Below are 24,339 nucleotides of genomic sequence, written 5' to 3' on the forward strand. Positions count from 1 at the left end.
ATGGATGGAGTAAGAGGGAGAGAAAAAGAGAGTCAGTCCGCACCAGAGCCTGTCAGCCTTTTCATTACCGTGATGTCGGTGCTTTTATCACTGTGCCTGCCAACAAAAATCTCTTACAACCAATTGGACAGCTGCTATAAAGTCCTTGCTAAAGAACGCTCATTTGATCTGTAAAACGTTTTAGCATTGAAGGGAAGGCACGGTGAAACCTCACAAGGGTCAGACGGAGCTAGAGGGGGGGGAAGTCCACCCTGTTGACCCTACACAGGATGGAGGGGAGGGGAGTAGACAGTGTGTTGAGGACAGCCAATGGCCGAGGTCAGGGTCACACACGTGTTTGAGCAGAGATTTGTGGACAGGCAGAAGATTAGAAGGCAGTGTTCATACCTGGCTCACCTTATACTGGTATCTGCTGGAAAAAGGCACCAAAGGCTCAAACAGAGAAGTTGATTTGTTCTGGATGTTAACACTCATCACTCCCCTGGCAGCCCAACAGTGTGCTGCCCCTGGAAGGCTTTCAAAGACCTGACCAATGGGAAGACAGTGAGCATGAGGGGAGGGGGGCCTTAAAGAGACAGTGGATGAAACATAGAATTTCACAGACAATTTTTACGGACACAAGTAAAAAATTAATAAGGAGTTTTTAAAGCTGCAAATCATAGAAAGCTACTTTACGTTAACACATTTGTTATAGTTTTTACTTTATTGAGTACTTTTATATTCTTTTCTGTCTTTTAATGATGTACAAACTTTCTTTTGCTCTGTTTACTTAATTTCTGTTGCAATATTTCCTTAAGCTTCATTTTAATGTATTTCTGTTTCTATGTCTCTAAAGCACTGTGAATTGCCTTGAGTCTGAACAGCGCTATATAGATAAACTTGCCTTGCCTTACATTGGGTTTCACAGAGTGACAACATGAAAACTGAAATTGAATATAGGAAATTAATCATTTGCGTAAAAAGGGTCATGGCTGATCTGTTTGAAAGTTAAGTGCAGTGAAGCTGTTTTACAAGAGGCTTAAGGCCCGTCTTAACTCCAACTCTCTACTGGTTTTCAGAAAGGTCGAGATGGTGTTTCCAATATGGTAACCACCAACATTGGGCGTCATGAAGCCGTTTCAGAAACCAATGGGTACATGGCGCCCATTTTTTAAACAGTCTATATCTCTTACAGGTCATCTTCTGGGTTGGTAACTTGTTTGCAAGCAGGTACTTGATGTCTAGATGATACAAGGCTGTATGTCTTTGGTCTCAACCAGTTCATTAGGTTTACTCACCATTCACCATCTAAAAACAGTTGACAGACATCAGACTTGTTTTTGTAGATTCATGACTTTAAGCAAAAACTCAAACAAACAGCACATGGAAAAAAGAAAGATATTTGCAGAGTTGTGTACAGCTAATTAAGAACATGCATTCGTATCATCCACATATTCAAAAGAGCTGGATTGTGCGAAGTGGTATTTGCAACACAACTGATATAATACATTCCTTCATTTTGGAGTTTTTTCCAGCTGGTAAACAACATTTTCATGTCAAACTTCATCAAACACTTTGAGCAAACACAATGCTTGTGACTTTGAAATGTAGCTTTTATAAAGTGTGGTATAACTAGGCCTGAAGATTGCTGTAATATTTATTCTCTGAGTCATGGTGTGCATGAATGCTGTGACACTGCTAATGCCTTCTGTGCACTCCTGATCTCTCTGATTGTGTTAATGGAGACACAGCAACCTCAGCTTTCACTGAATCTGAAATATTGTAGAAAGGCATTAGCTTTCTTAGAAGGGTGGCATAACGCTTCTCTTGTTCTGATAGAAACTGGCCGTCTGGGTAATGTCTCCACACGCACACAGAAACACACACACACACTTGAGCTCCCACAGACAGCAGCCAGCAGAAACTATTACAAGTCCTCCTCTCTGCTGCCCATCTTGTCATTATCCCCTATGAATATTCAATTCTCCCCCTCCTCTCTGGCCTTCTCGTCAAATGTCTGGTATTAATGTGCCACAGACACACCCCCCCCCCCCCTTCCACCACCACTGCACTACAGTGACTTGTGTCTTGTCCAATGCATTATGACTGGTAGAGGTGACTCAGCCTGGGCAGCGGGCCACTGGAGTGTGTGGTGACATGAATTGAGAGGGGTTATGTTAGGTGACACACTGATGCAAAAGCAGCAGACACAGGAACAGTAATGATGCAGAGTGAATATTGAATCATTTGCATAAAAAAAAAAAATCTAAAGCCATAACACCAATCCTCATTTTTTCCTGATAAGGATTTACCTGTATCACTGTGGATGTTGAAACTCTTTAAAAGCTATCAAATACAACACATTACCTGGATTTTAAAGCTTTTGCTGATCCACCTTTTGATGGGGACTTCTTTCTAAGCCCTCCAGGTACCATGGAGATGCATAATGGGAGCTACTTAGAGGCTTTGTGAGGTAGACAGTGCTTTGAAAGCCTCTATAATGACAGTGAATGATACCTGTCGTGAAACAGCTGCTTGCAGAAAATCAAAGTAGAATCTGAACAAATTGTGTCATAATCACTGCTGCAGGGAAAATGTCTACGACAGAGAAAATACCAAGAAAGTTTTCACAGAAATACATCAATGTGAAAGTAGGTTTCATGTTTACAATAGGACACTCGTTTTTTCCACTGGACTGCCAAACCTCATGTGTGGTGTTGCTTTTTTTTTATCCAGGTTTCTTAAAACATAGTGGCTGACATTAACTAGCTGCATGTCATTGAGACAAAATGTAATTAGACAAAGTGCAGAGCGGACTCATAGGACTCTCTAAGGGCTGTGTGTTATGCTACAAGTTTATGGACAAATGGCACTGTAGGGAGGAAGCTCACGATCAAAATAAGCTTCCAAACCCTGTCTCCTATGTAGAAAGGACAAAGGACATGTGTACACACACACACACACACACACACACACACACACACACACACACTGTCGGAGCTGGTTTCTACAGGGTCATGTAATAAAATGTATCTTGGCAAGAAACTTTTGCAAACACTGAACATAGTTCCCTTTTAGTTCAGGATTCTTTCAAACCGTTACAGACTACAGACACAACCAGTTTTATGACACCAACCAGCCGCAGCACGGCTCGCAAAAACAAATGAGTGTTGCGATCGTTTGAGCACCATGATGTCAGATTTATGCCAAGCTGCGATGTAATTTCCTGTAGTCATAGCGTTGATAAATGATGTGTCTGGCTGTCGTTGGCTGGAAAGGAAATTGTGTTTTTCTTTTAAACTAACACGTTTAAACCGCACAGACTAGTCACTGATTAGAATTTTAAAATCTCTCATATCTTGAAGTTCAGTCATAGATGTTGATTTTGATCAGTTGCTGTGTTGCTTTGAGACGGCATTTTTAGAAGATGTAGGAGTGGGAGAGACATTTCTGAGAATTCTCTTTCAGCTCAGTGTCCTCGCTCAGACTTTATTATGCTCTGCTGTCACACACATTCGGTTTTATTTTGGAGCTGACTGTGTGGAGAGGCAGAGGGCAAACTCTCACGACAGAGTGCAAATGAAATTAGGATTCTTCAACATTAGAATACGAAGTTTAGGGACAGAGCACTTTAAATGTATCAGTGAGCTCTGAAGTGTGTTTCGTATCACATGCTGCTAAAGGTCTCCTAAGGCTGTCAACATTTTTGGAATAAGTCCTGATGTGCGCTCTCCACTGTAACCTCGAGGATTGGACCCACAATGCAATTCTATCTCCTCATGAAAACACTGATGTCTAGAGTTACACTGCCCCCTAGAGACAAAAAACAAATTAAATCAAGTTCATTTTCTTCCAGTCAAACTTTATTCATCAAAAACAAAAAAAAACAAATTCTGACCAAAAGACAATAAGTCCCCTCCCCCATCCTCCCTCCCCCCAAAAACTAATCAACTCCCTCTAAATGTGTTCTAATTGGAATATCTTTCAGCTCAGTAAATAGACTGTGGCCTTTTCATCTTTCAACCCAAAGTCAGCTACAGCTGAGCAGATGAATTAATTGCAGAAAATAAATGGGGTCCAAATGTTTCAGTGCATTACCAGCTCCAGGATGGGACAATAAGCTCGAGAAATTACAAATCCTGCCTCATCTTTTCCACAGTTTCACTTTAAAGATGGAGACAGACTTTTCTTTTTACAACTTCTCATTTCTTCACAAAAAAAGTTTTGTTGGTCTTAAAATATTTCGCCACACACATCATTTGACAAAATACCATTCGCAACAAAAGATATCTCCAAGCATACAAACTACGTTATCATCACATCTGATCGAACATGTTAATAAATTAATCAACTATTAGTTATCCTCCCCGCCTCCCAAAAAATCCCACCCATCTGCTACCCTTTCACAGAAAACATTTCTCATCTCTTAAAACCACATTTTCAGCAACCCCTCAAACATCACTTTCCTGAGCTGATGAAAAACAGACATCAAGTCAATCTTGCATCACATCGAACTGCTTTTTAAAACACCGCCTGATGGGGAGTGCATTACAGCGACTCAGTGATTTACACTGATTACTATTGGCTGACAATGCCAAGAAGCCTGTAAGAGCTCGACAACATCTTTGGCCGTTTCTCAAATCAGAGTGAACAGTTACAGGATGAAGCTTCTCATGTGATGGCACTCAGGTCAGTTTGGGCTCATTTAATTGAACATAAAACATAATGGGGTAAAGGAGTTCTGTGGATTTGAAAATTCAGTCCAACACATCCACGCTTGTTTTTACTAGATGTAGAAGTGTTGTGGATATGAAGAAAAGGTTTGCTGTAAGAGGAGTCTAAATAAAATGTGTGGATTTGTAAAGGTTACACAGTAACTCTAAAAAAAGGAGTGCTTTGGGAACTTTCAAAATTCAGAGTTGAGAGCACAGATGAATGTGTGCAGATTTTGACAGTGAAATTCCCACATAACACAGCTTTGTATCTGTTCTCAGGCTGACCAAAAAGCAGATATTTTCTGTTTATCTTTTCTTCATATTCACAAACTTGTCGTGAAGATGGTTTTCAGAGTTTCTCTTTTCCCCACTATTATCTTTCCAACAACACATTTCATGTAGTATCCTTAACTTAAGACTGTTTTCTTTCTTTATTAAATATTATCATATGGAGTCTGCAAATAAAATAAAAAAAAAAAAAAAAAATCTCCCTAGTGAATTATGTAATCCAGATGCTGGTCCGGACACACGATGGTTACAGTCTGAGGTGCCTGATGGTCTGAAAACATGTTGGACGATTCTCGAAAGCGCTCAAATGCTTTCAAATCCCAGGCAAAAGATTCAAGTTGACCTAGATAAATTACAAAAGTACAAAATGGCTTTTCTGTTACAAACATCAAACATTTTTTTGATAATGAGTCATCTGTAAAAAAAAAAAAAAAAAAAAGATCAGACAAAACATAAAACTTGAAAATGTCAGGTGTCAGTCCAGTGAATGGGATTGGCTGATGAGGTGGTACTGATGAAAGCTGAGTGGTTCACGTTGGGCTCTTCTTTGAGGCCAGGTCACGTCTTAGTGAGCTCAACAGTTCCCTCGCTTTAGATGCAGCCACTGTATCTCTCAGAGGCTGGAACTTGTGGTGCAAAGTGTTCTATTGAGTGCACTAAGATGTCTGAGGTGAGCCTCAGATACGCCTGGCCTTCTGTCTCTTGGCCTGACGTTTGGCTTCATCCAGAGCAGCACTGTCCCCGCTGGTCTGGGCCATGCTCCTCACTCCCTGGATACGATTCACAAACTGTAACAGGAGGGGGATAACCTGCAAAAACAGATCCAAACAAGGTGTTAAAGGACCAATATGTCATAAAACATGCTCAGTTTAAGTGCTGGCTTCTCTGAAAACAACGCAGCAGACAGTTTGTCCTTGTGAGTTTCATTTTTTGTCTGGATTCGTCCGTTTTTGTTTTGACAAGAGAATTACGCCATTACACACATTTTGGACGCTCCTCAGTTTGTGACAACCAGTTATCACAGCGATGGAGAGTGAACTGGTTCAGACCAAACTGATTCTACTCGACCTGATAAGCGTCGTCATTTTTCTAATGAGCTCCACGAGCAGAAACATGGTACAACTAGGATAAATATTAAAGATGCTTTGGAAACATGGAGAAAGATTTGAAGACAAGAAGCAGAGGAGGGGGCGGGGCAGCCCGGACAGCTCTCTCCCATGTTTACAATTTGGACTGCACTCCCACTTTTAACAGCAACGTCTCATGTCTGATTTCATTGAATGCTTTGTAGCGAAGTACAACAATCTGTTAGAATGATGTGACCAGGATAATAACATAAATAAGCAGGGTGAGAAAGCATGTACACATTAAGAAACAGGACATTGTTCTTTACATCAATTCAAGCTTCATGGTTGGTCAGTGTTAGGTGAGGTTGATTCCTACATAACAGATTTAAATTCACAACAGAGGAGTAAAGAAAAGCTCCTGGCACAGACGGGTGCTGGTTTGTGTACCTTCTCGTGGTTGTATGCTGCTAACAGGAGCAGCAGAGTGAGAGGCAGAGCTATGTAGGAGCCCTGGGCAACATCCTGGTCAGGCACTTTACGCTGTGGGAAAGCACAGGCATTAAAACACGCAGGAGAGGAGACAAATCCAAAATGAACAGCCCAGTAGTTTACATTTCCCTCCAGAAACACTTTGAGTCAGGAGCTTAAATCCTCAAAATGCTGCTCTTGAGGACTTTGTGCTAACAGGCGTGGCTTACAGTGGGGTTGAAGGTGAGGGTGATGTGCTTGTGGTAGCCGTTGGAGGTGAAGGACACCTGAGGTAGGGTGAAGTCGTACTGGGAGCGGGACAGTGTGGAGTACAGCATGAGCACGTAGCTCTGAAAGAGAGGAAGAAAAGCAACTTTAGATACAAGACATTAACACAGAACACAACAAGAAACCTGCTTTATCAAAGTTGAGCGTGTATTTAGCAGACGTGTGGATCAGTGCTCCACACAGACTGAGAGCGTCTGTTGAAGGACAATATCTTCCCGTTTTCAGACTGAACACGGCGCTGTTCAACCCAGTTTGTTTGGCTAAATTAGCAGCTACCTAATTTTCTACTGTTTCTCTGTATGGGGCGTGTTCACACGACTGAAACGCTGCCTTCTTGTTATCGAGTCTTCGCGCAGGAATTTAGCAGCAGTGCTTCTTTTTCTCCACCATGATGAAACACTTTGAATCAATCAGCTGACTGATTCAGTTTCCAGATGAAGGTCTCCAACCGAAACGTTGCCAATGAATGTAAGTTCGACAGTGTTCAGACAGTTAATCACTGCAGCTAGATGACTGGCTCATCCCAACCTACCCTCTCTGAGATGTGTCCATGTGTTCAGTCAGAGCAACTGAGGGGTAACTGTCCTGATCACAGACCTCTCCCCCCCCCCTCACCTCTTTTAATTACAACCCGACTGATTAATTTTCCGGCTGATATCGGGGTATTGGTATGGTCTATATATATCACAGATATTACTAATTAGATTTATTTGCCAGTTTGATTTGATCGTTTTTTTCTCTTCCTAATATCAATAACGTACACAAACATCCAATATCCGTCTGGCCCTACTTCTAATGTCTGAACTTTGTGTTGTTTTTTTTTAAAAATGGAACCTTAATGGAAGTTGTCACTTTCAGAATGGACAATAAAGTTGGTTCAATCTGATCCAAGCTGTACGTCTTTGATGGACACGTTACGTTCCTACGCGCCGGTCTTATAAAATACATGATTAGAGTGTCTTTCTATTTTGTTGTTTTTTTTTGTCACAGTGATGTTTGAGTAGAAACTTTTAACCACGAGTGTATTTGACAGGTTTGGATTCAGGAATTTCAACGAGTGGAATAGTAGGCAAGGTACCTCTCCGTCTCTGTCCAGAGGAGGGAAGTGGAAGAAGAGGGACTGTCCCAGAGAGACGCTGTTAATTGGGTTGTCCAGATTGTCACTCTTGTAAAGCTTCACCTGCACAAAGAGAGGAGACAAAAGCAATGAAGCGTCAGTGTTGACCCCGCACACTCTCTCCACTGAGCACAATAGAGAAATGAAGTGTGTGCACGTTGTGTGAAACGGGCAGCCGTGCAGTCCTACTGATAGAGTCGGGAGATGTTCGGGGGACGTGTGGACATTTCCACTCAGGTCAAACTGATTGATTTGCCTGAAGGCGATGATGTTGACCCCTTCGATGTCGTCGCTGCCGACCTGAGAGGAAACACAAAGCTGCAGTTACAGATAGAAAGAAAAAAAAAATCTGAAATATGCTAAATGTGGAGCGAGCTTTGTACAAGTCACAGGATGTGATAATGACGGAGAATTAAGTGGAGTTAAGGCGTTTACAGCCTCGCTCGGAGAGATTATGAAGGCTGCACCTCTCAGACAACTGAAGTCCTGAACCGAGAGGTTTGAACACGCGGCGGGATTATCACTGCTTTTGTTCGGAGTGTTGAAAGAGCCATGTGATAAGGCTGCTGATAAGTCATAATCACAGGGTTCCCACAGATATTTTTACATTTTAATTATTGAACTTTCACAAAGCCTCCTGTCTGGTTTCCGAAGAGTAAACTTTAAAAAGCCTCTGACATTGAACAAGCTTCACTGTTGGCTCTTACCTCTATGGCTCTGTGTTGCGGTAAGGCTCTCTCTATGTGGTCGTTGCCTTCTGCTCGCAGCTGAATCAGGTATTTACAACCAGGCTGCAAGAAAACACCAGACTCATCAGGTTGTATTTAAAAAGGTTCAAAGTTACATAGGAAAAAATCACATTATTTCATACACCATCAAGAAGCTGCTTCAATGCAGTTTCTCTTAACCAGAGATCTAAAGCACGCTCAATGCATCCCTGTTGACCTGCAGGATCTTTCTGTTGTAACTCGGGACCTTTTAAAGGAACAATGTGCATTCTGACCTCAGGAACCAGGATCCATTAGAGCTCGACTGAGTAAATCGGCCGAAGTACGAACGTCCAGTGACTCTATGTGTATCGGCTCGTTTGATTGCAGAGATGCGCCGATATTACTACATTTATTTCGTTATTTTTCACCAGCATAGGGTGTTATAATAAGTGATCACTCTCCAAACAGCGGTGCACGTACATGCACAGTTGCTATCCAGTTGAGTGGCCATCTTGTCTTCGTTTTACTGTTTGTTTCCCAAAAAATGTTCGAACGAATCAACGAAATAAAAGCTAACGCATCGATTTCTACAGATCGAAAGAAAAAAAAAAAGATCTTTGAAAGATATCCGTATTAGACTTTTTTCTCTCCCTTCTATCAATATCTGTATCGACCCCACAAATCTAAAAGTTCAGGGGTAATAGATCTACTCAGGGGTTATTACTTTCTGAAGGTCCAGGGACCTTGGGGGCGGGGCCAGCAGTGCTGAAAATCTCTGATTGGTCAGGCAGGCGCTGTGTTTAAAAGCTCACTGTTCCCCCTCCCCCACCTTCATTATAACTTAAACCTCTTCCAGCACGTCTCCAGCGTACTCACCAGCAGACCCCTGAGTCTGAAGCGACCCTCCTCGTCAGTGACCGTGTCCTCGCTGTACAGACTACACTCTGCCTGTCCCACCGCCTCCACGGCGACGTCCCTCTCTGCATCCCCACTCAGACTCTGCACTGCTCCGTAGCAGCTGAAGACAAACAGCACAAGAGCAAGTCGCTCATCACACTTTGCTTCGCCACTAGTTGAAATGAACAATATCTAAGTGTAGATAAGGTAGGTATGCTCACCTGTAAGCCGTCTTAATGCCAGTTATATCGATGTCGAGGTTCTGACCCTCCTCCACTGTGATCATCTGAGACGCCGGCTCGAAGCGGAACTCCTTCATCATTGGCTTGAAGTAGTACTGACCGGGGCTCTGGAGGAGTGAGTCGCAAGTGTAAGCGTCCCTACTGTACTGTAGTAAACATTCAAACCATCACAGCTTGGACGTCACGGTTCAGAGCATGCAATCAGACATGGTTGTACCCACAGCACACTCCAGGTGTTGGGAATGCTCGCAACGGATTTGCTAACTGCTATCAAACAACAATGAAGAAGAAGAAGAAGAAGAAGAAGAAGAAGAAGAAGAAAGCAAGTGATGTAGCAGAGCGATGCACCGAAACAAGTTAAACAAGTTGAACAGCAGACTGCATCACTCAGATGTTGGAAACACTGAAGAGAGAGAGGCAACAAGAAGTCCAAACACTCGTCCCTGCTGTTTTTCAAATACGTCTGGATGTGACAGCAGAGATGTTTGTCAAAGACAAAACTGAAGGCAAATCCTGTAGAAGTGTGTGTGCACACGTCGTCGATGGACTTCAGCTGCAGGTGTGCAACGTGAGCAGCAGCCAGTGTTTTACATCATATGTAGTTTTCAAATCAGGACCGGCTCTTCCGGCTGTTGCAGGAAGTCTTCGTTAAAACGATGAAACAACCGAAACGTGCAACGCTGTCTGTTGTAAATAAACTGGAGGAGAAATACTGGAGCCTTACCAGGTTATTAAAAGTGAGCACGCCGGTGTCCTGGGTCAAAAGGTTGGAGCGGAACTGTCCCCCGCTCAGAGACAGGAGGACGCCTGACAGCGAGTGACCGTCCTCGGATTTAATCTACAGCAGAGAGAGAGCGAGAGAGAGACAGAGGGGGAGAGAGGGAGAGAGAGAGAGAGAGAGAGAGAGAGAGAGAGAGACGGAGAGGGAGAGAGAGAGAGAGACAGAGAGAGAGAGAGAGAGAGAGAGAGAGAGAGAGAGAGAGAGAGAGAGAGAGAGAGGGAGAGAGAGACAGAGAGAGAGAGAGAGACAGAGAGAGAGAGAGAGAGAGAGACAGACAGAGAGAGGGAGAGAGAGAGAGAGAGACAGAGACAGAGAGAGAGAGAGACAGAGAGAGGGAGAGAGAGAGAGAGAGACAGAGAGAGAGAGAGAGAGAGACAGAGAGAGAGAGACAGAGAGAGAGAGACAGAGAGAGGGAGAGAGAGAGAGAGACAGAGAGAGGGAGAGAGGGGGAGAGAGGGAGAGAGAGAGAGAGAGAGAGAGAGAGAGAGAGAGAGAGAGAGAGAGAGACAGAGAGAGGGAGAGAGAGAGACAGAGAGAGAGACAGAGAGAGAGAGACAGAGAGAGAGAGAGAGAGAGAGAGAGAGAGAGAGAGAGAGAGAGGGAGAGAGAGACAGAGAGAGAGAGAGAGACAGAGAGAGAGAGAGAGAGAGACAGAGAGAGACAGACAGAGAGAGGGAGAGAGAGAGAGAGACAGAGACAGAGAGAGAGAGAGACAGAGAGAGGGAGAGAGAGAGAGAGAGACAGAGAGAGAGAGAGAGAGAGAGACAGAGAGAGAGAGACAGAGAGAGGGAGAGAGAGAGAGAGACAGAGAGAGGGAGAGAGAGAGACAGAGAGAGAGAGAGAGAGACAGAGAGAGAGAGAGAGAGACAGAGAGAGAGAAGAGAGAGAGAGAACTTCAAGTTAACTTTAAACCACAGAATCATGGGAAATGTAGGAATCAAAAGCTTCACTGATGACAGTGCACGTCAAACAGGTCGATATAACACTGGGGTGAGAGCTGAGGTGAAGCTGGAAGAAGCACCGAGATGAGGATCATCGTGTGTACCTTGAAGGTGACGCCAGCCAGAGCGAAGGCTTTGAAATCTTCCCGTGTTCCCTCCACGGGACTCAGCACGAACCCTTCTTTACTGGCGCTGATGTCGTACTCGCGGTCGCTGTGCAGCGGACCCACGCTGAAGGAATGAGAGTGAGGAGAACAAATCTTCAGGATGCTTTCTTTTTTTTTTAGCAGAATTCTTTACTTTTACGACTTTTTCACATCCTAACTAACTTTAACTCAACCTAGAAGACGATCACTTTAAACCCCTCTAAGTCGGGTACGATTGTCGTCAGTCATCAGAGACGATACATTCCCCTGGGAACAGATGCTCATTCCTCTATTATTCAGCCAGCAGTTCTAAGACTTCCTTTCTGATGAACATGAACTGTTCTTCTCTTGAGTCGAATTTCAGTAACATGGCGACTTCACTCCGACTCCCTTCAGCAGTATATTCCGAAAAAGAAAGTGATTTTCTCGCCACTACTATAAAATCCAGAATATAGGTCAGACCAGTATGTAAGAAGCAGTCTGTTTTAGGGGAGTCACTCGGAGAGAGAGAGGAAAAAAATAAATAAATAAATTTAAAAAAAGGTGTAAGCTGCGTTCCTGGGGATGATTTCCACTGTGCTCAGCGTGCAGCTCTGTAGATCTTTGAGAGCGCGGTCACCATCCGTCCCGTGCTGTACTCAGGCACGGTAATGACAGTCAGCATGTTGTACTGGTAATGTCACTTCTGTCAAAGCGTACAGCCTGAGCTTTTCTGTGTGGAACAAACGCTAGCTGGACACAAGGCCTGGTTTAGTCGCTGCTGCACCGAGCTCTTATTGTGAAGGGCGGGCTTGTCTCACCTGTACGCTCCCGTCTCATCAGTGGCCACAGTGAGGAGCGGTGCGGCAGCTCCTTTCTCACTGATGGAGATCTCCACACCCTGTAACTGTGGGGACACTTTACCCTCCAGGAAGAGGCCTGCGCGCCCCGCGATGTCCACCAGGCGACCCGGACACGACTCTGTGTGTGTGTGGGGGGGGAGAGAGGGAGGGAGAGAGAGAGAGAGAGAGTGGAAGAAGCTTTCATGCAGCTGTACTTGTGCTACAGGGTGATTGTTCTCCTCTCTGAAAGAAGGGTGACAACTCTTCTTTCATAAAGTGTTTGTACACGCACTTTGTAAACAACTGCAGACTTAAGGAGCAGCTTTAACAGGACAAAGACAGACACAGCATGTCTGAAGATTAACAGAGTGTGAAGGAGCTTACCTCCAGTGATAGTGGCCTCCACCTCAGGAGGGTAGAACAGCAGTTCTTTGGAGGAGGGCGTCACTGTGATCTTCTCTCCAGCCCTGCACAGTCACACATTTACTCACTGCATCAGTACACTTTAATACAACTAACCATGATGAGCAACAAATGCACTTAATGGTGTTGGATGGATATGCTTCATATTTTCAGAAACACATTTGAGTTACTTTTGCCTTTCCGTACGAGGAGGACGTTTTTAGACTATCTGAAGACTAAGATCTGATGAAGCAGCATGAAATGTAAAAGGCTTTTTCTAACCGAGTCCTGTCAAAAGATGCAGCGCGGTGGCTCGGTTGGTCGTCTCTTAACCAGAAAGGAAATGTGACAGCTACTTTGTAATGTGGTAAAAAAAAAAACTCCACCAACGCGTGTTCGGTCTGTCTCCGTTCCGGAGAGACAGAGTCGATCGGTTTCGCTTTATTCAACGTGTGTTTGCTTCCTCTGGGTGCGCTGAGTCTCAGCTCCGGCAGTCCAAAGCAGATAAGCAAGGATTCTATTTTTGCCGGAGCACGAGGCATCAATTTAGCTCAGCAAAAAACAAGCGGGATGAAAACATCTGGTTTATTTTCAGGAAAAAACACTTTGGTTCAGAAAAATAACCGCATACGTGTTTATAATGATCATATAGTTTATTCGACATACTGCTGGGGGAATTCCTTTGTCTCTGCACTCCAGCTGACTGGCTGTGCTCCGTGTGCTGCGGACGGAGAACGCAGCCGGTGGGTGCTGACAGACGAGGGTTTGCACGGAGCCGTCGCGCACCGGAGTGGACACTCAATGCACACAGATGTAGTGGAATTGAGGGGCGAGGCTTGGTTAAAAAAGGGGGCTGCTCACCTGGCCCAGTAGGAGAACTCGTAGTGGAAGGGTCCCGTCAGTTCGTCAGCCTTCTCCTGGATAGGAGGGCTATCATCCCTGACGCCTCCGTCCTCTTCGGCAGCTCGGCGCTCGCGTTCCTGACGTCGCGCCTGAATTTCTATCAGCTGCTGCTCCTGCCTCTGCTCCTCCAGGCTCCGCAGGGGGCCCAGCACCAGCGCCGGCTCGCTCTCAATTGATGACCTGATAGTCGGGAGAGAGAAAAAAAAGAGAGAGAAGAAAGAAGGAGCATTAGAATCCTGCACAAGGGTGCCCAGCAGGTAACAACACTACAGAGAGTCTGCGTACTTGATGGTAACTGTGACATCCAGGATCTTGTCGGTGGTGATGAGTCCGGTCATGTGGTGGCGCACTGCGGTGAGGGTGAGGATGCTGGGGGCTGAGCTGTTGGAAAGAAGGTTAACAGCAGTCACTTGGCTGGACTGCGTAGAAGGCAGAGGAGAAATACATGGGCGCAGAGGTCATTACTCACGTGTCGTAGGTGTAGAAGTCCTGCTCGAACTGGTGGCAGGAGCGAGGGGTGACTTTGTAAACACCTGCACCAAACAGTTTCAGCTGATTAATGACTTTGGTCCAGTTTGTATAAGAAACTAATCTTGACACAGACCTCATGGCTCTAAACAATGTACTCTAACTATGCACAGGGGAACAGTTGGTGCTAGGTATGCTATGTTTGGCTAACGCGAGGTCACAAAAGATGAACTGTACCAGGCTTGGAGAGACAGAAGCGGTTGACTCCCTTGGAGAGGTTGTACACGCCAACGTTCTCGGGTTTGCTGCCATCTTGGAAAAACTCCTGTGCAGAAAATTTTTTATACATTTTAAATCATGAATCAGGCGCCATCTGTGGGGGAAAAAAAAACAAAAAAACAAAAAAAACACAGCAGGTCGGACTGTCGGAGAACTGAAGAACACAAACCAAAGTGATGGCATGGGAGAGGGAGCAGCGAAGGATGTAGCCAATCTGTCTGAACTCCACCCCCAAGACGTCCGAGTCCAGAACCTCCACTTCCATGGATTTATGCTTCCAGCACCACTCCTCATGAGAAATGCTCACTGGCAGGTGGGAAGGACAAAACAAACGATTAATTAGAGAACCAAATAGAGAAAAACAGATGGGAATGTTTCAGAAAGTTTTTAATGTGTAAGGAACAACAGAAGTGGCGATCACTTCCAGTTTCAGCATTTTCTCAGGAGACCTTTTAAATATCTAAAAAAAATAATTTAAAAAAACGCATAAGAAAGTAAACTTCCTGCATCACTCCAGCCTGGCAACACTTCACGATGAGTAAACATGCCTGAGAGATGCTGTGTGTGCAGATAGCTCGCAGGCACACAGAGCAGATTGTGTGTGTTGAACAGTGAGTGAGATGGATGCAGCACCAGAAGGTAGAGAAAGCTGGCTGGCGATGTGTGCTTCCTGTAAGCTGCCACTAAATACCAATTATGATCAAAAGCTCGTAACTACTAATTGATCTCGAAACAATCATTAGAAAGTCATTAGAAAAAGAGTTATTTTTGAAAAAGTTTGGAGGGGAAACAGTTTCTATTTATTCAGTGGCTTGAGTGCATGCTGACTTTGCATCTGTGCTCTCTATAATCAACTCTGACTAATGACGATAGTGCAAAACAGGGATTTTGAGTTCAGAGTTGATGCAGAGAAAAGCCACTTTGTAAATAAAAAAAGGTAATCAAAGAGAACCTATACCCTAAAGGTTAAATCTCTTTGATCATCTGAAAAATCTGAATTGGAATCTCGATTGGTTTAAGTCAGGGGTGCTCAATACGTCGATCGCGATCTACCAGTCGATCGCGAAGGCAGTGTGGGTAGATTGCAAAGCATTATAAAGTAGACGTCAGCCAATTGTCCGTCCTCACTATGAAAAAAAACCCCAGATGAAACAGACTGATGAAACAGATAAAAAATAGAGATGTAAATGTAGCTTAGGCTGGAAAACGGAAGGATATGCAATGAATCGGAATATTTCAAGGCCATATTCAGTCACAGTATGAATTATCCATCAATAATATTATTTGGGTGGATTAAGTAATAATGTAACTAAACATGGCATTACAGTTAAAGTAATCCGTAATCATGACTCAGTAGTATACTTGGACTTTTAATTTTAAAAAATTCAACAGAGGATGAGACAGACCAGGACCCAGTTACATACAAAGGCCAGAGTCTGTCTCTCTCTCTCTCTCTCTCTCTCTCTCTCTAACCTATACCAAACACTTAATATACCGGTATAGAGCTAAATTCTAAATAAATATATGTTTTGCACGTTTATATTAGGTAGATCATTTTGACTTGGTCATTTTATAAGTAGCTCCCATGCCGAAAAAGTGTGAGCACCCCTGGTTTAAGTGTTTATTTCAAACATCAGTATTGACCCTGATTTTCATTTCCTGTGCATCTCTAGTTTTTATTGGTCGTGAGTGGGTTCGAACCTTTGTATTTTCCTGGTAAAACATCATCAAAGGAGAAGCTGAGGGTGTCACCACTGCCAGACAGAGCCACCGACTTTCTCTCCCCTTGACGACTCACCGGCTGAAGGGTTACTGACAGGTCATCACAGGAGGCTAGAGGTCAGGCAGAGGACACAGGGTTTAGAACATGCAATGCATCGCCAAAGTAAGTTTCAATCTGTTTGAGCTAAAAAAAATAAAAGCTCTTACCCAAACAGTAGACTTTTCCAGAGACAGAAGCCATGAACTGGGTGAACAGTAGGTCTGTGAGGGGCCGGTCCACGAGGGACACTTCGAGGGCCTGAGGCTGCAGAGCCAGGCCTGCTTTGACCTCCATGTCAGGAAGCAACACCTGAACACATGAAAACAACCGAATGCAGTTTATAAGGAGGCAAGTTACCACTGTGTAAGGGAAGTAGAGCCCCAATATTAAACCAGGCAATGCATCTCCAAGTCTAACAGTCTCATTTTATACACATCATTCAGACATACAACTAAACTGTAGAAATACAACTGTATGTGATAAACTGTGACACATTATAAGATACAGTATGTTATAATTCTATTTATTTCAAAGTCTCACTTGGACGCTGTAGTCTCCAGGTTTGGCCTGAAAGCAGAAGGCCCCCTGCAGGTCCGAGTCGATGGTCTTGCTGGAGGTCTTGTCTTGTTCCCGGTGTGTAAGAGTGACCTTGTAGCGACCCTGCTGTTTCATACCCTCAGGCAGGCGGCTGATGGAGATCTGGCCACACACACTGAACCTGTGTGGGACCGGCATCAGGACATGGAGCTGATTTGTTTTTGTAATTCAGTGGAATTTACATATTTACTGAGTTCAATCCAACATAACAAAGCGGGTGAGCAGACGTACCCTGCTGTGATGATGTCAGGAAGCTGTGGCGTGTTGGGGGCAATCTTCACCGTGATTGGCTCGAAGACCATGAGCTCTTTGTTCACACGGATAGTGTACGTACCAGCTGTCATGTTCTCCAACCGGAAAGAACCATCCTCTTTGCTGATGACTGGAAGGAGAGATAAGTAAAGAGTTAGCGCCGGTGTCCACAGACAGCGCTTGAACCAGGGCTCATTGTTGCTAGGTTACAAAATGTAACTTCTGCTTCCCTCGGTAGAATCCATTAGATAGCTTTGTGTGCTAAATATGAAAACAATGAGTCATGTCCTGGCATCAGCAGCAGATCTACACTTCAATAAGGAAAGCCAGATGTCAACTGCAATTGTTGTTGAAAAAGCGTCTGGCCCTGATTGGTTGGTGAGGGAGAGGAAACACTGACGAGCGAGGCGCTGTTCCAAAAAATTAACTGAAAGCGCTGCGGCAACTTAAGCATTCCCGTCATGTTTAGATATTTTTTGTTCTCATGCTTTTGAGGACAAACCAACGACAGCATGGAGATTTGTGTGTGCTCACCTTTGATCTGGTTGTTGAGGGACACTGAGGCATCAGGGACACCTTCCCCACCGTCACTGTTGAGAACACGGCCCGTCACAGAGAAGCCCATGACTCGGAAGATTGGCTACAAGCAAAGAGGACAGAAAGAGCACCGGATGTCAAAATGTGGGAACAGGCATAAAATGAACTCCAACATGTTTGCAACATGACAGCAGATTTTTTCTTCTTTTTTTAAAGCAGCTTTAGCTCGACTATTTACCTCTAGCTTCAAACTGTTGTGTTCCACCTTGAAATTCATCCTTGAGGGAGCGACGTCGAATGTGATCCTTTCTCCCCTGTAGAAAGGAACCTGGAAGGCAGAAATAATGAAATACACACAGACAGTCATTTCAATGGAGAGAGGGAGTTAATTTTGTATCATCGTAAAATCAGACCCCGTCTTTGTTGCTTTTCTTGATATAAAGATTCAGTGAATGAACATTCATTCAATGTATAGTAGCTATAGAAGGACTGTGAAAGTTATCCATTCACGCACTTGATCCAAACTGCATCATCTAAGCAGAGTGACGGACTGGGTAACGGATGAGAGTTACATCCTGCAGTTTTAGTTACAGCTTGAGGTGAGACACTCAACGTGCTTAGTTGGATTATTTTCGGAAATATAAATCTGATTTAGAAAAGACGTTGCAGAAATCCAAGAAGACAGAGGCTGACACTACAATGACAGTTTCCTTCCTTTACATCAGTGCTACGTGTCATTGGACGTATTCACAGCATCACCGAATCAAAGGAAAAAAGGACGTAACAGCAAGCGGGAATCAGGATGAAACAGCTTGAGGATAGGTGACGATCCCACCAGCCCTGTGATACAAACGTCATCATCTCACCGTGATAACTTTACTGCGTGTCGGCCAAGGGACTGAAGTGGCTTAAAGTACTGCATTTATTATAACAATGTTTATTAATAAACAATCTCCAGTGAATCGATAGATAAGTAAGTGAGAACCAACAATCCTTAGAAACATAAAAATAACAACCTTGAGACTGAATGGGTTTTCATTTAATCCAGCTTTATCTTCTCACTTCCTTTAAACACGTTTTAAGCTTTAGAAACTCTTCAAGGACCCATATTATGCAAAATACACTTAATCATGGTTTTCATAACATTATTGTGTCCCTTGTCTGTCTACAAACCCCTCAAAGTATGACAGAAGTCCATCTCTCTCTTTTCAGAAAATCAACAGCTCAAACAGGCTGTTTGGAGATTTTCCCTTCATGACATCACAAAGGGCAGTAGCCCCTCCCACAGCTAGGTATTTGTTCTGTCCTCTGAGTCTGCCCTCTCACCGTAAACAATAAGGACATGGTGCGAGAAAGCCCAAGTAACTGACCCAGTTCTAGAGGGTTTGAGTGTGACTTAAATCACACTTTCCATCGTCCATGGTAAAGACATTGAACCAGGATATAAAGCATGAGGACTGGGATCCTGAGATAAGAAATGTTTGTTTTTCCACAGGAACCTTACCACTGTGTACTCGCCGCTGGCTAGCGAAGGGAAGATGAAAGTTCCATCGTCCCTGGAGAGAGCGCTGCAGAGGTAGACCAGAGAGCTGTCACCAGAATCAGCTCCCTCTACTGGTGACAAGTTACAGCCGCTGACGTCCTGTAAAACACACACAATTAAATATAAAGACATGCTTATTGAGATTTGTGGTGATGATCTATCACTACTACGTGAGCTTCCAGAAAGAATGCAACAATACAGCTTATATTGAAGCTACAGTAAAATATGCTGCGGGCTGGATCAAACACCCTTTATGAAATCAAGTTTAACCTTTACCTCTCTGTTGACTGTAGCCGAGTACAACAGGAAGGTGACCCCTTTCATTGGCTCTCCATCGCTGCGGACCTCCCCTGAGACGTCATAGCCTCCAACAACCAGATGGTTGGCAGCCGGGGCATTGGCATTAGAAACGTGTACTGAGGTAGCGCTCTGTATAACAAACAAACAAAAACAAAAACAAAAAAAAAAACAGAAGATGGCAAAGGTCACCAGGTAAGTAACAGAGAGCGTCTGGAGTAATGGTCCTGTCAGGAGCAGTGTGGTTACTGCTGGAGGTCATTAGTTACAAACACGCCAACCTGACAGGAAACACTATCAGCTGAGCAAGTCGGTGAGTAATGACATATTCTATGTGATACAGAATTAAAATAATGTATTGTTCCAGGAAATCCTGACACTCCTCAGAAGAACAACTGGCACACCCGTACGGGATAAAATCAAAGGAAAGGAAGAAGGAAATCATTATAGAAACAGTGAGGGCTAATCAGGCTGCTGCTCGAAATCTGTCTCAACTCTGTGTCAAAGGCTTTAATTCATCATGAGAAAAAAACAAACCGTTATCTACATTTATCTACATTAAAAAAGGGCTCAGTTAACAGTAGAACTCTTTTTAAAGATATACATTTATTTGTTCTAAGGTATCTGAGAAATAAACAAGCTGTAAAATAGGGGGTTAGACGTTTGGAAAGATTTGACTGACATTGACATCTCAGGTTGCTGAGATGAAATCTCATTGGGCAGATTGAATAATCAAGGTCGGGCACCATTGGCTGATTCCACAATCATTACAAAACAGTAAGTAAGTTACTAGCTCTGTTCAGACGGCCATTTCAAGCCGACATATTTACTCCCCTTTGACATTTTGTCGTTTCTCCGAATGTCACTGAGCCGTAATGTGAGGACGCAGTTATCCCCCCTCTGTGCTGTTTTTGGAGGTAGTAACAGAGGTGCTACAGGTGAGAGGGGATCAGCGGAGCCAGCGAGGGAGCACAGTGCAGTGTGTTTGTGTACATGTCTGACTGTGTATGTGAAGCTCCCACTGTGCCGTGCTTCATCAATGCAATAGGAGGAGTCTGAACAGTCTGAACATCTGTGCTTTATGCTGTTACCACTCGACTGACCGCTCATATCATGACGCTGTTCCACACCAGTTTAGCGGTACTATCTAAAACACGCATTTCCAAATCTCTTCCTTCACCTCCAACACACTGAATAATCGACATTCACAACCTGTACCACCTGTCAGGCAGAAGGGTGAACGTCTGACAGGTATAACAGGACATAGATGAAAAGATAGAGGCTACAGTATCATGGCCTCGAACAAAACTGTTCAGCTTTAAAGCACTTTCAGATAAAAGGACAAAGGAGAGAGTACTTTAAAAGGTTGAGTCAGTAGCATTTTTCATCGCTGCAGAGCTTGGTTTAGTTTACCGCTTGTACCTTCACTGCTAGCTACCTCACGTTAGCAAATGCTAACCCTGATGTTTGCTAACTTACCTGTCCAACGGGAACCATGTCAGCTCAGGTTCACCCTAATTTTAGAATGAGCTTTATCTGCATAGTGTTTCTCCTCACTATATTTCTTTGACGCTACGTCCACGTCTTCACATCGTAATGGACATGGACACTTTGAATTGTGTCCATTTGAATAGTATCCACTTTTGAACACGTTTGTGCGCTGTCATCGGCTGCTGGAAACACACCAGTCGACCAAAACATCAGAACACTAGCAGAAGAAAAGAGTCTCCGCAGACAGTCACCACCATTTAAATTTAGTATGCTGCAAACTGTAAATGAGTCCTACCACACATATCCCACCTTCCCTTAACTAGGGTCACTCTTTTTTTCTTTTTGACCCATACGCTTCTTGTTGTTGTTGTTGTTGTTGTTTTGTTTTTAGCCGAGTGCACTTTAAGGTGAAGCCAAGTAATCTTGTTGTACAATTTGTATAATGACAATAAAGGAATTCTATTCTATTCTACAGTCACCATCACTCATGTATGGAGGCCCAGAAGTCATGACTGAGCGGCATTACTTTTGTAGAAGTCAATACTGTAGATTTAGTTAAGGAAAAAGCTACTGACTCTACCTGTAACCACTTTACTAACTGACGCTGGCGGCCTCGATTCACAAACGCACAACAACAGTTAATGTATTGTGTAAAATCATCCAGCACAGTAAAGACTGATGACTGATGCTGTTTTTTATCTACTGTAATGTGGAGAACTAAATATCAAACAAAGAAATACTGAAACAAAATAATACCGCCCTGATAAATTCAGTTTCAGAGTAAAGGAATTTAGTGACTTTCAGCAGCTGGTCTTTGTATCCATCTTGTGGCTGGTTATAAATATGTTGGCAATTGGCAGGTAACATGTTTTGTAGACCAAGTTCTTCAAATGACAACAAGAAGACGTTTTACCGGAACAATGATCTCAACTCTCTCTGTACTGACTTCTTTTAAACATTGTCCTTCCCTGAGGATGAACTGGATCCAGTTCTGACGAGTGTTCTTGTAAATGCATCCGATCCGATGTCTAATGCACATCTTCGCCTTGGATTCACTGATCTTTTCTACGAAGTTTTCAAAGTCCATAAAGACCTGTGTGTTTCTCTTGCAGCAACTGCTTAATGGTCAAAAAAAATTTCACCTTCACACAGTAGACAGAAACTAATGTTTCTTCCTTATGTGAGATCTTTTACTGGAAACACTGCATGTTATTTTAATAGTCTGATACGACACTCTTCTTTCAAACAAAGTTTATACAGATTTACTGTCAAGAGTTAGAAAATAAACACGTCAATATTTCTATTTAAAGCACACAGGACAGCTTTAAATGAGAGGATAACATCAAGCCATGTCTGCTGAATTCCTGTTTCTACATGGTCTATGCTGTCGTCTTGTTCTAAGTGAACGTTAGGTTCAGGTACCAACCTGCTCAAGAGTCCAGGAAGGGTGGGCTGCAGTGATGTCATAGTTTCCAGGGAGTACTTTCAAAAAGGTATACCTGTGTGAGGAAGACAGAAAAAAGAAAAGCTCCTTCAATTTGAAAACTTTGAGGCATGAATGTTACGTTATGAAACGTTAATGTACTTTGTACAACATGAAGCTATAAGACACTTACTTTCCCCCCGGCTGTGTGACGACACTCTGGAGTTTCTCTTCTGTGCCTACTCGGCTCAGTCTGACTTCCACTCCAGCAGGTCCGAGGAGATGTCCTTTACTCAGAACCTGGACCACACAGAGCACATAACATAGTCAGACATGTGTGTTTTAGTGTATTGTTACTTTTCTGAGAAAAGGATTGCTGAGGTTGTAATCCTAGTCGGGTTTTTTTTCTTCAGTCAACAGATTAGTGAAAAATTGTCGGCAATTAAACCAAAAGGTGCAAAACTTTCAGGATTCAGTAAGAATGTAAAGCTTTACCACTCCATGATGACGAGTTTCACGGACTTCTAGATCAAATATTTTCATTATAATGGCAACATATCTTCAACAGTACTCACACTTCCTGAGACTGAAAAGCCAGTGAAAACAAAGTTGATGTCTTCTTCTTTCGTGCAGATATCACTCACTCCGTCCACATGGAGGTCAACACTGGTTGGCTCTAGAAATAGTTTAAAAATAAAAGACAAACATGCATAATACAACCACACACACAAAAAAAGAGTCTTTAAAAGATGACATGCATGATATTTGGTCAATTTGTGAAAGATGTTTTAGGAGGATGCAGTTACATAAACTTACCAAAGCTCCATCCAAGAGGGGGCTCAATCTTTAAAACAAAGTCTCCCTGTGTGAAAGAGGAAGTCTTTAGAATAATGATCAGTGAATGTAAGTCTAAACAATCAATCAGGAATGCATGTCATACCTTATCATAGAGAGGGATCATGAAGTAGCCATTGATTGGAGCACAATCTGTTTGGTATTTCAGGGAACCTTGTTTGGTGTACAATTTAATCTGTGCATGAAAAACAGGAGTACAATATGTGTCATATCTCTGTAAACTACAACAGAAGTACAGACTCCGTTACTTTAAATACCATGTTCAAAAAACTGGTTGAGTATTTTGTACGTATGCCATCAAACAAACAAACCAATCTTTCTTGGATTAAGTTAATTTCGCTAAATGGCCAAAAGGCTAATCCCAGAGAGTCAGCTCATTGTCAGGGATTAGTCCTGATGGCTCGTCCTTGCACCTCCTCCTCAATAACAGACAGGTTTGGGGTATTAGAGTGAGCTAGCATATGCTACACTTTTACCATCACAGCAGGTGAATGAAATAGGAGTAGCAGTGTTAAATGAAACATTATTATGCACCGAAAATATTCAAATTAGCAAACCACTAAATAGCTAAATTCACCTCAAAACATTTTTAAACTATTTAAAGTTTGTGACCAAAAAGTAACGGACTGGTGTTCAGGACGTTTCATTCATACTGTCATTCAAACCCAGTCTAACCTTCTGCTTACTACGACAGACCAGCTAAATGTGAGCTAGCTGCTAGCTAGCCGGAAAGTCTGCACTCTCACCTCGATCAGGGAGTAATTGATTTCAACGTCAGATTTCACAAATCCTCCGCATGCCACCACTATATCATCCGAGGAGACTGTCAAGAACTGAGAATATGTGATACAGAACACAATCCAAAGGGCTCCAATGTCTGCTCGAATCGTAATTCTCAACATTTTGGCTGAATGTCTGATCTCCCGATGAGCCGAGCAACAGCACGCCGCCTCCAGTTCCGTACCAGCTGAGCTGCTGTCAAACACAGAGCACAGCGGCGGTGTCAGCGCCCTCTGTTGACTGGGAGGGAGTATTACTTCATGCTGACAGAGCTGCAGAAGTGTCTAAAG

At 43.4% G+C, this 24,339-nt stretch overlaps 1 protein-coding gene across 1 annotated transcript; it reads right to left on the reverse strand.

The window, feature by feature from the left end:
* Positions 1–5,082: 5,082 nt before the first annotated feature.
* On the reverse strand, positions 5,083–24,292 carry nomo (nodal modulator). The gene is made up of 31 exons (XM_079338363.1): positions 24,016–24,292; positions 23,355–23,444; positions 23,231–23,276; positions 22,990–23,090; positions 22,608–22,714; positions 22,418–22,490; positions 19,480–19,632; positions 19,165–19,302; positions 17,899–17,988; positions 17,658–17,763; positions 17,103–17,253; positions 16,815–16,992; positions 16,442–16,583; positions 16,214–16,345; positions 14,682–14,818; positions 14,471–14,558; positions 14,235–14,298; positions 14,051–14,146; positions 13,724–13,945; positions 12,845–12,927; positions 12,440–12,599; positions 11,598–11,724; positions 10,496–10,609; positions 9,751–9,878; positions 9,509–9,650; positions 8,630–8,713; positions 8,112–8,222; positions 7,884–7,985; positions 6,748–6,867; positions 6,497–6,589; positions 5,083–5,791 (listed from the first exon to the last, which is right to left on the reverse strand). Exons 1-31 carry the CDS (start codon positions 24,169–24,171, stop codon positions 5,660–5,662), a joined length of 3,666 nt encoding a protein of 1,221 aa, XP_079194489.1. The 5' UTR covers positions 24,172–24,292; the 3' UTR covers positions 5,083–5,659.
* Between the last annotated feature and the right edge of the window lie 47 nt (positions 24,293–24,339).

The sequence above is a fragment of the Symphodus melops genome (assembly GCF_947650265.1).
Source record: "Symphodus melops genome assembly, chromosome: 2".
Lineage (NCBI taxonomy): Eukaryota > Metazoa > Chordata > Actinopteri > Labriformes > Labridae > Symphodus > Symphodus melops.

Excerpts from the sequence above, each read along its gene's own strand:
- nomo (XM_079338363.1), bottom strand. The coding sequence starts at position 24,171 with ATGTTGAGAATTACGATTCGAGCAGACATTGGAGCCCTTTGGATTGTG. Across the intron at positions 19,633-22,417 it reads CTTCCTGGACTCTTGAGCAG|AGCGCTACCTCAGTACACGT; the intron begins GTTGGTACCTGA and ends TTTGTTATACAG. Across the intron at positions 6,590-6,747 it reads CCCTCACCTTCAACCCCACT|CGTAAAGTGCCTGACCAGGA; the intron begins GTAAGCCACGCC and ends GCTTTCCCACAG.